General features: G+C 69.7%; 4 protein-coding genes across 5 annotated transcripts; 3 read left to right on the forward strand and 1 right to left on the reverse strand.

Annotated features, from left to right (window-relative positions):
* The first annotated feature begins 56 nt into the window (after positions 1-56).
* On the forward strand, positions 57-2381 carry LOC129623886 (uncharacterized). Its single transcript, XM_055541790.1, has 2 exons — positions 57-127; positions 376-2381. The coding sequence occupies exons 1-2, from the start codon at positions 57-59 to the stop codon at positions 1427-1429; spliced, it is 1125 nt and encodes a 374-aa protein (XP_055397765.1). The 3' UTR covers positions 1430-2381.
* Positions 1713-2381, forward strand: LOC129623773 (proline-rich protein 2-like). Its single transcript, XM_055541668.1, has 2 exons — positions 1713-1813; positions 1938-2381. Exons 1-2 carry the CDS (start codon positions 1730-1732, stop codon positions 2307-2309), a joined length of 456 nt encoding a protein of 151 aa, XP_055397643.1. The 5' UTR covers positions 1713-1729; the 3' UTR covers positions 2310-2381.
* Positions 2382-2931: 550 nt separating this feature from the next.
* RNF208 (ring finger protein 208) lies at positions 2932-6560 on the reverse strand. Its single transcript, XM_055541667.1, has 2 exons — positions 4585-6560; positions 2932-4378 (listed from the first exon to the last, which is right to left on the reverse strand). The coding sequence occupies exon 2, from the start codon at positions 3877-3879 to the stop codon at positions 3079-3081; it is 801 nt and encodes a 266-aa protein (XP_055397642.1). The 5' UTR covers positions 3880-4378; positions 4585-6560; the 3' UTR covers positions 2932-3078.
* On the forward strand, positions 6191-8446 carry CYSRT1 (cysteine rich tail 1). 2 transcript variants are annotated; one of them, XM_055541672.1, is made up of 2 exons: positions 6191-6334; positions 7774-8446. In XM_055541672.1, the coding sequence occupies exon 2, from the start codon at positions 7782-7784 to the stop codon at positions 8178-8180; it is 399 nt and encodes a 132-aa protein (XP_055397647.1). In that variant the 5' UTR covers positions 6191-6334; positions 7774-7781; the 3' UTR covers positions 8181-8446. The 2 variants fall into 2 exon arrangements, with proteins under 2 accessions (XP_055397647.1, XP_055397648.1); XM_055541673.1 differs by lacking the exon at positions 6191-6334 and adding an exon at positions 6539-7470.
* The last annotated feature ends 1510 nt before the right edge of the window (positions 8447-9956 follow it).

Here is a 9956-nt window from a genome sequence, read left to right on the forward strand (position 1 = left end):
CTGCTCCGCTGGGCACGGGCACAGTGGCTCAGCCCACACTTCAGTGCCTGAATCTGATGAGGAGGGTGCCAGCCGTTTGCCCACCTTGTGCAGACTCTGCCCTTGCCCTGAGGGCCAAGCAGGAAAGGCACCCGGCCAGGCTGGCATTGACCATCCCTTGCCAGCCCAGGGAACAGCTGCCCAGGGCCCTTGGGGCAGTGGGTGGAGGGGGGGCGTGGCCTGGGTTGGAGGGAAGGGGTGTGGCTCAGACTGGTGGGGAGGGAGGTCTGAGTGGCGTCCCCACCCCTGGGAGGGGAATTCCTGTTGGAGGAGTTGGACTGGCCTGCCCACAAGGCCACGGCCTGGAATCCAGCTGGCGGTCTCTGGCTGATACAGGGACTGCTTTGCCTGCGGCTGGGCTTGGGCAGATCCTGTCGGGGACGGCACGCTGGGCCCAGGAGCCTCCGGGAGCTGGCAGGGGCACGGGGACCCAAGTGAAGTTTCCTCGAGTGGGGCCCGGAGCCAGAAGGAGGCGGCGGTTGCTGCAAGGTCAGTGCCAGGGCCTGCCCCGGCTGTGGAGGGCCACGCTGACCTTCAAGGCCCCAGCCACCCCTCCGCCACCCTGGGGTCTCCACCCACCCATCCCGGCCGCTGCCCTGGAGGCACTGCCCCTGAACTGTGCCCTGGGGTCCCCGCTGGTGGCCCTGCTGACCGTGGCTCGGGGTTCACCGGTCGGTCTCTGGGCCCCGAGCACTTGGACCCACTGCACCAAGTGCTGGTAGAGGATGGGTTGGGCAGCAGGGCCCTTGGGAAGCCCCCGGGTGCCAGGACTCCGGACAGTGAGCCCCTGCTGGGGGCCCCGGCCGTGGCCCCGCCCTGGGCCAGCCGCACAGAGGACGAGGAGGCGCAGCAGGAGGCGGAGGAGTGCCCCATCTGCACGGAGCCCTATGGGCCGGGGCAGCAGCGCCTGGCCCTGCTGAACTGTGGCCACGGCCTCTGCATGGGCTGTCTGCACCGGCTGCTGGGTGCCGCCCCCGGCGACCTGGGCCGCGTGTGCTGCCCGCTGTGTCGCCAGAAGACCCCCGTGCTCGAGTGGGAGATCTGCCGGCTGCAAGAGGAGCTGCTGCTGGCCGACGGGCCCCCGCGCCCCGCGCCCCCCACCCCGCCCCTGCCTGCCCGCCGCGGCCGCGGGCCATGGGCCTCCCTGGAGCACCGCTACCAGCTGCGCTTCCTGCCGGAGGCCATGGGCGGCCGAGGCTGCCTGCCCTTCCTGCCCTGCCCGCCCTGCCTGGGTGCCTGGCTCTGGGCCCTGCGGGGACACGGGCCCTGCGCCCGCCGCCTGGCACTGCTGAGCCTGCTGGCACTTGAGCTGCTCGGCCTGCTGCTTGTCTTCACCCCGCTCTTGCTGCTGGGGCTGCTGTTTGTGCTGCTGGATGGCTCCCGCCGCTGACGGCCACGCGCCTGCTGCCAGCACGGCCTGGGCCTGGGCCTGGGCCTGGGCCAGCCGCGGCTGCCGACTGACAGGAAGCCTCGGTGCCGGGGGCACCCTGCCCTGAGGCCCGATGACTAGGATTGAAGAACCCAGGGCTGACCGGGGCGCTAGCCTTCATCCCGGGGCCTGGACAGGGCCGCCCCAGAACCTGCATTCAGCCTCTGACCCAGCCCGAGACGCCTACTGCCCAGACACGAGCCACCGGTGTGCAGCACAGCACTGGAGGAGGTCCATGGCCAGGGTTCCGAGAGCCCCTCGATGGACAGGCCCCACCCCACTGCTGGGCCTCCCAGCCGGCCGGTCTGCAGGAGGGGGCGCCGTGGACCTGAGTGTTCCCTGAAGGTCAGGCAGCCCGGGGGCCCCCTGCTGCACAGGCCCAGCCCACAAAGGGCCGCCTCACCTGGGCTGTCAGGAGCCCAGCGGCCCCGAGCAGGCTGGGTGTCAGCACATGCCTCTCCACTTCAAGGGCCCAGGGCCCCACTGGGTCCAGGAGCCAGAGCCTGCCAACCGGGCCCCGTCCTCCCGACCGCTCCGCAGCGCCCCTCCGAGCCCGCCAACCGGGCCCCGTCCTCCCGACCATCCGCAGCGCCCTCCGAGCCCGCCAGCCGGGCCCCGTCCTCCCGACCGCCCGCAGCGCCCTCCGAGCCCGCCAGCCGGGCCCCGTCCTCCCGACCGCCCGCAGCGCCCCTCCGAGCCGTCCTCCCGACCGCCCGCAGCGCCCCTCCGAGCCTGCCAACCGGGCCCCGTCCTCCCGACCGCCCGCAGCGCCCTCCGAGCCCGCCAGCCGGGCCCCGTCCTCCCGACCGCCCGCAGCGCCCTCCGAGCCCGCAGCACCTGACTGACACTGTCGCAGCCCCGCCTCGCGGGCTCGTCAGTACAAGGGGCAGCTCTCAATAAACAGGGACTGCTACCCATGCTGTCGTTCCTGCGTCGCCCTCCCCTCTACCCTGCCTGCACCAGCTGGGCGACAGTTCCTTCTCCAGATGCAGTCGTCCAGTGCCGGACAGGAGGCCCTCAGGCCCTGTACCCCACTGTGGTTGTGGCCAGCCTTTGTCCCAGCCCCAGCTCAGACGGGCCCCAGGGCTGTGCCCACAGCGCCTCAGGGAGTCAGGCGGGCTCCGTGGCTCAGGTGGGCTGCCTTGTGCCCCTCGCTGCACTCACACCCAGTGGCCAGCACAGTGAAGGTGCCCTCCCTTTGCCAGCCGGCTCTGCTCTGCCCAGTTGCTCCCACAGTCCTGCCTGGAGCACACAGGTGGCTCACGCAGGTGCACACACATGCACACACAGGCCCCGCCTGGCCCCCACTGAGCAGAGCAGGCTGACCCCAAGTATCCAGCTTCGCTCTGGCTCCTCAGCCTGGACCCCACCAGGGCTGCCGCTTTGGGTGCCCACTCCCCCCGGCCCAGGCCGTGAGCAGGCCTCGGCTTCGGTGCAGGGCACGAGCTGCAGGCTTTGGCGAAGAGTTTTAATGGCAGTTGGCTGCAGCGACAGTGCCACACGGGAGGGGCCAGAAGCTGTGGTGGGCAGGGGTTAGCGGGCAGCAGGGCAGGGCCAGATCCCCGAAGCAGCAGTGAGCAGGGACCGGCGGGCGGGCGGGCGGGCGGGCGCTACATGATGGAGCAGGCAGACAGCGGGTTCCGCGCGTGGCACGTGCACGCAGCCCCGCAGTACTGCCGGAAGGTCTGGTAGCAGCTGCCCTCGGGCTCGCCACCCCACTGGCCACCCGACGGGGCGGTCAGTGCCTCAGGCGGCAGGCGGCTCAGGATGGACGTGTTGATGGCCAGCGCAGCCAGGCCGTAGTCAGTGAAGAGCACAGTCTCACGGCGGCAGGTGGGACAGGAGATGAACTTGTACTTGGGGCAGGACTCGTAGAGAATCTGCAGGCACTGCTCACACACAGAGTGCAGGCAGGACAGCACGCGGGGCCGCCTCTGCGTGGCGTTGTACGTGTGCCCGCACGTCGGGCACTCCAGAGGCTCTCCCGCAGCTGCGGCCACCGCTGCCGCAGGGGCCCCCGGGGCCGCAGGGCCGGGTCGGATCACGTACTGGTTCACGATGACCTCGTCCGCCGGCGCCACCCGGGGGAAGCCCAGCTCACCGCTGCCCTTGCGGGGCCGCCGTGGCAGAGGCGGGGTGCAGGGCGCCCCTTCCAGGACGGGCATGTCCCCCCCACAGGCCTGGTTGACGATGATCTCTGTGTCTGAGGGCCAGGCTCGCTTGGGTGCCAGAGCCGGGGCGGGCCGGGGCGCAGGTGGGAAGCAGGGGGCGGCCGCCTGCAGCTCAGGGAACTTCTCAGGGTGGACCATCTTCATGGCCTCCATCTTGAGGATGACATGGGGGCCCTTCAGGCAGGACATGAGGAAGCCTGGCCAGCCACCGCCCGCCTCGGGCCCTGGGTCAGCCGGCATCCGGCTGTCTCCAGTCAGACTGGGTGCTCGGGTAGCGGGGGGAGTTGGGTGGGGCCGGGGGGGCAGTGAGGGGACAGCATCCTGGTTGCCCTGTGGACTCCTGGGGGAGGCGGGCAAAAGCTTGGGGGGAAGGGCCCCCCCCAGCGGCCACAGTGGCTTCTCAGGTCCGGTCCGCGGGGGAGGAGGAAGGGGCGGGGGAGGAGGAGAGGGGCAGGGGGGTGTGGGCGGCTGCCCTGGGCCAGAGGTCGGGCCCAGGGGCTCACCCAGGGTCTCTGGCCTCTGAGGCTGGCCAGGGGGCGTTGCAGGAGGTCCCCCTGCAGCCGAGATCAGCCGTCCCGGGGCCCGGACATCCGGGCAGGCAGGGGCTAGGTGGGCCCCATGGCTCCAGGACAGGGCGCCCAGGGAAGGCAGCTAGCCTGAGCGCTGGCCGCCAAAGGACCCGGGCAGCAAGCTCGGGGTTGGCGGCGGAAGCACAGGAGAGGCCGGGGCTGGGCCGGAGCTGCAGGTGAGAGACGCCGTGAGGTCAGCACCTGGGCCCACCCTCACCCTGCACAAAAGACCGGGCGCCCGACCTCTGACCCCGACCCTCGCCAGACTCGGAACCCAGCCCCTTCCGCAGCCCATCGCGCCCGAGGCCCGACCTCTGCCCAGAAGTGGGGGCAGGCGAGAGAAGACCCCGCGCTGTCCCGCCCCGCCCGCACTCACCTGCCCCAGCCTGGCGTCCCCGGGCCGGGCCGCGCGCCGCCGCCTCCGCAGAGGTTGTCTCAAAGGCAGGCCTGGATGCGGCGCCCGAGCCTTGGCTCGGCGGCTCCGGAGGCTCCGGCGGCGACCTCGGGCGATGGCCGGGCCGCGGCGGCTCCCGGGGGCGTGGGGCGCGGGCGCGGGGCTCGGCGCGGCGGCGGCGGCAGGTGCGTGCGGAGCGTGGCGCGTTCTGCGGCGGAGGCGCGGGGACCGCAGTGCGCGCGGCGCCCGCAGCGCCACCCCCCGTCTGGGGACCCGCGCGGGGTCCGCGGGGCGGGGCCAGTGTCTCTGCCGCCCCTCGATCCGCTGCGGGCCTGGCGCCCGCTCTGGGGGTCGCCCGCCCCCCGCGGGCCCCGTGGGGGTCGGGATCCCCACAGCAGGCCCCCTCCCGTCTCCCCCACCTCCGGCACCGCCTGCTGACCCTGGGTCCTGGTCAAGCCCCCTGCCCGATTCTGGAAGGGAAGGAGTGCTCTGAGATCTCACAATACCAGAGGGAGGAAGGGGAGAGGGAGCCCTAGGGTGGTCCCAGGAAAGCGGGCCCCGGGGCCCCCACCGTGAGACTGCCCTGTGTCCTCTGCAGAGGCAGGGTCTCTGTCAGTCCTTCCCCTCGGCCCCCAGAGAATGCCTCGGGCTGTTCCGGCTCACAGGTGCCCAGCTCAGGCCGGCTGAGGGCAGAAGAGGGTGAGCAGGGGTGGGCAAGCGCACATAGAAGGAGTGGGCGATGGAGGAACCCTGGCTGGGAGAGTGCTCCAAGGACAGGACGCTGGGCGGTGTAAGGGGCACGCAGCAGGTCAGACCGAGGGCAGGACAGGCCCCATGGGGCAACTCACGGAGGACACGCACCTACACGGACGGGCGGGGGAGCCTTTCCGGCGCCTAGCAGATCACGGGTCATCACACAGCCTTGTGCTAACCTGGCCCCACCCAGCAAGGCCCCATTCCTTTCTGCTTCTTCCTTGGGCCAGACTTCCTGCCCCCCAGGATACACCCTCTGCCTGTGAGGAGCTGTCAGGTGAGAGGGAGGGCAGGGAACTGAGGTGGCCTGGGCCTCCAGAGTGCCTTTCTTTAACCTGCCGTGGCCACGACGTGGCTTGCCGGCGTTCCTTTGACCAGCACTGCTTCTGACCCTGGACAGACCCAGCCCCTCTGGCCACAGCTGCTCTGCTCTGTTACAGGCCAGAGTGCCCCTAGCTATAGCCCTAAGCCCAGCTCCTGCAGGGCAGCAGAGCCCAGCGCGGTCGGCATTCCTGACTAAGGGCCCCACGTGGCAGGAGGCTGGAAAGGTGTTCTGGGCCCACAGGCCCGACTTTGCTCTCTCTGAGGCCTCAGTCTAGTGCCTGCCCTTCAGTGCCACCCACCGCTCGAGTGTGAGAGCTGTGCACGTGAGCAGGTGCCCAAGGAAGGGGCAGCGAGGGGCCCTGGCCCGAAAGCCGGGAAACTGAGGCAGCCTCGGCCAGGGGAGGGCTGGAGGGCCAGCCGCTCTGCTCAGCCCCCTCCTGCCCCAACTCGAGGCCCCGCCACGTGCCCGAGGCCCCGCCCCTGGGCTGAGGCCCCGCCCCGCCCGGGCCCGGAAGCGCAGCGCCGGGGCGGCCCAAGCCCGGGTCTGGCGGGAAGGGGCCGGCTGACCCCGAGCCTGGTCTTTGGGAAAATCCTCGAGCGCGGAGGCTTCTGGGGACTACAGTCCGCACAAGCCGCCGGCTTCCTTCCAGGCCAGGTTTGCGCACGCGCCGGCCCCCGCCCCTCCGCCGAGGCGGACGCCGTGGGGCAGCGGGTGGGGCCCGCGGAGCCTGCGCGGTGGGCTCTGACCTGCACGTTGGGCCGTGCGCGGTGGGCTTGCGCCGTCGGCCCCCCGATTCCGGCTCTGGCCCGGTTCCCCCCGCATCCGGTGCCGCATCGGTAGAGCTTGTGCCCAGACCGGTCTGACTGGCCCCACACCGGCCGCGCGGGTCAGCTGGCCTCTGGGCCACGTCTGATTGGACGCTGCCCTTCCCGGAGGCGCCCCCCCACCCCCACCCCGCGCCGCCCCGAGCGCGAAGGACGAGGGGATGCGGGCCCAGCCGCCCCAGGCGGAGCTCGGCAGTGCCTGGCCCTGCGCCGAGAGCGCATGTCCACTGTGACCCCGCACACAGCGACCCCAGGGCATGGCAGGCGCCAAGCGCCACCTAGGACTTGAAGCTGGGGGAGGTGGGAGGGCCAAGGATGGGGGCCCTGAGAGACGGAGGGGCTGTCCACAGGACCCCCGACCAGAGCAAAACTGTAGTCAGAAATGAGCAGGAAACGCCACGTGTGTATGAAACTCATGTTGCCAATAGAGAGATAAGTAAGTTTTATCGGCAAAGGTATGCAAACCAAACATTTTTTATCAGTGAGAAATACCGTAAACCTCCGAGCAGAGCAGCGTGCTCACTAATGCCCTGGTTTCTCCCTGCGGGGAAGAGGCTCAGGTCACTGTGCAGGCCTCTCCCTCCACTTCAAAGCAGTGGCTTTGAGACTGTGGGTGATAGCCAGGCCCCAGACCATCTGCGGGCCTGACCCAGGCTCCTGTCCTGCATTCCGGTGACCTGCCAGCTCCCTGAGGGCCAGGACATGCCCCAGATGGGTCAAGGCTGAATCAGCCAGGCTGGCAGGGTCCCCGGGAACCCAGGCCTGGCCACCGCCCATCCAGGAAAGGAAGGGTGGGTGGCCGCTGTGCTGGAGGAGCTGGGGCCTCCTGGCATCTTGGGAACCCCGTCTTTGAGCCCCGCCCAAGGCCCCACCCCTCCCCAGGAGGGAAAAGGCAGCTACCGGAGGCTCAGCTCACAGGCGCGGGGACCTGGGCAAGAGGACAGCTTGCTGCCACCACCACTCCAGGTGGGTCCTGGGCTGAGGGACTTCCCCATCTGCGGTAGGACCAGCTTAGCTGTGTCTTCCAGCCCCCCACCCCCGCTCCGCTTCCAGCTCCATCACAAGGCCCTGCCACTCAGGGAGGGTGGAGGACACCTGGGGACAGCTGAGAGATGCTGTCCCTCACGGTCCCTGCACTCTGCCATCTTGCACACACACACACACACACAGGCCTTGCACACTCAGGCGCTTTCACGACCTGGCTTACCTTGGGATGCAGCTGTTGCCCTCCACAGAGCTGACTTTGTCTCCTTTGCTCACCTTTGCCAGGCAGGGCCATGGACCCCCATGAGACGCTCGTCAAGAACCCATATGCCCACATAAGCATCCCGAGGGCTCACCTGCGGCCTGATCTGGGACAGCAGCTGAAGGCGGGCCCATCCTCTGCAGAGTCGCAGCCTCTGCCCGTGAGGTCCTGCACCCTGGAGCCTCTGGAGGAGGCCCCGGGGCCCAAGGGCGCCAAGGGGGCTGCCTCCATCCAGGGCCAGCTGGCCTGTCAGCAGCCCTGCAAGCCCTGTGGCAGCGGGCAGCGCCCAGCAGGGCTGGCCTACGCCGGCCCGCCGCCCGCCCAGCGCGGCGACGACATTGCCCATCACTGCTGGTGCTGCCCCTGCTGCTCCTGCTGCCACTGCCCCCGCTTCTGCCGCTGCCACAGCTGCTGCTGCGTCGTCTCCTAGCCGGCCCCTGCTGGCCCCAAGGCCCGGCGACGCCAGCCGGCCTCTGCTCAGGCGGCTACGGCAAGGGCCTGGGCAGTTGGGACTGCCACTGTGGCGTCGCAGGCACTGGCCGCCCCCCTCCCTGGACAGCTGCAGCCAACCCACCGGGAAGGCCGACAGGCCAGCCCAGGGCCCTGGAACGGAGCCCTGGGCACTGCTCGTGCTGGGGACTCCCTTGACCACCTCTGCGAGGCCCAGGCCCAAGCAATAAAGCTGTGCGAGCTCCATCCTGGACACTTCTTCCTTGCCACTGTCCCCTTTGGGAGGGTCCCAGGCTAAACGCCACCAGAGACCGCCAGCCTCTGTGGGACAGTCACGGGCGGGGCAGCTTCAGGACAACATGACCTGCGGTCTCAGGTTGGCCCATGAGCTGGACAAGAAGGCCAGTTGGGGGCGGGTTAGACGGCAGGAAGATGCTGTGCGTGGAACCAGGTGCCGAGCCCAAGACAAGCTCCCAGAGGAGGGCCTGGTTGGCAGCACTGTGGTGGGTGGAACCAGCGCGGGCAGGTTTCCAGGGGTGGGAGCCCAGGGCCCAGCACCCGGCCCGGCCCACCCGTGAGTCACCGCCCTGCCTCGGCTGGTGCATCTTTCTGGTTTCCCACAGAACACCCCGGTCCCTGATGTCTGCTGTGTGCTGTTCCCCACTGCCCCGCCTCTGGGTCCCGGGCTCTGTGGAGGTGGGAACAGAGTGCTGGGCCAGACTCGTCTCCCAGCTGTCTGGGCAGCACGGCATGCCTGCGTGGGAGGCCGGGGGGGCACCGAGCCACTTGGGCCTGGGGTGAGGCAGGGAAGCGCATGTGCAGGGGGAGCATCCAGGCCAGCACCAGGTGCCTTGATGTTTCCGGGATGGGGCAGACAGCTGGAGGAGGCGAGCTGGCCTCACAGGACAGACGGGTCCCGGTGACAGCCCTCCCCGACCCCTGGTGACTGGCCGCGTGGCAGGACCGGTATCTGGGTGTGGGCAGACATGTCATTGACCTGACTACACGGGGACTCAGGCATGCCAGGTTCCCGGCCCCTGGCCCCTGGCTGGCCCCCACAGGAAGATGACCCCACCCGGGGCAGCCACAGAAACCTGTCCAACCAGCCCAGGAGGCCAAGGACTGCCAGAGTGGTGGGAGTGAGGAGGGGCCTTCTGGCCCTTGGCCTCTTCCAGCGGGGGAGGTTCTGGGGTCTGACCCCCTCCCAGCCCTCCCTGACACACCCCATCCTGCTATGCCACCAGGCTGGCCCTGGGGCCTCGGCCAGGTGTATGCCAGGGGGAGGTGGCCTCTGAAGGGGCGCCTGGGGCTTTCCATAGCGCCCTGTGCTGGGAGTTTCTGGGTGGTCTCTCTACTCCTGTGCTCACGGGCCTTCTCGTGGGGCTACCTTGTGATGGGAACACCGAGGGGATGAAAAGGCACCGCGACAGTTCAGCATGGACACGCACACAGTGACTGAGCCACGGGGTGGTGGGGCCCTTCAGGGCGCTGAGCTTGTGGGGGTCCTGGCAGGTTTCCTGGAGGAGGTGATGTCTGAACCGAGTGCTGAAGAGCAGGCAGCACCCAGGTGGAAGCCAGAAAGCTTTCCTGTTGTGAGTGGCGGTCGAGTATGAGTGGGCGCAGATCCGGGTCGCAAGGCAGGAAGCTGGGCAGTGCTGCGCAGCGTTGGGGGGGGGGGGCGGGGCAGGCAGAGCAGGGGCATCTCCAGCCCAGTTGGCGGTGTTGGTGGATCCAGTTGCAAGCGCTTTGTGGCTGA

This window comes from Bubalus kerabau, chromosome 11, assembly GCF_029407905.1.
Source record: "Bubalus kerabau isolate K-KA32 ecotype Philippines breed swamp buffalo chromosome 11, PCC_UOA_SB_1v2, whole genome shotgun sequence".
NCBI lineage: Eukaryota > Metazoa > Chordata > Mammalia > Artiodactyla > Bovidae > Bubalus > Bubalus kerabau.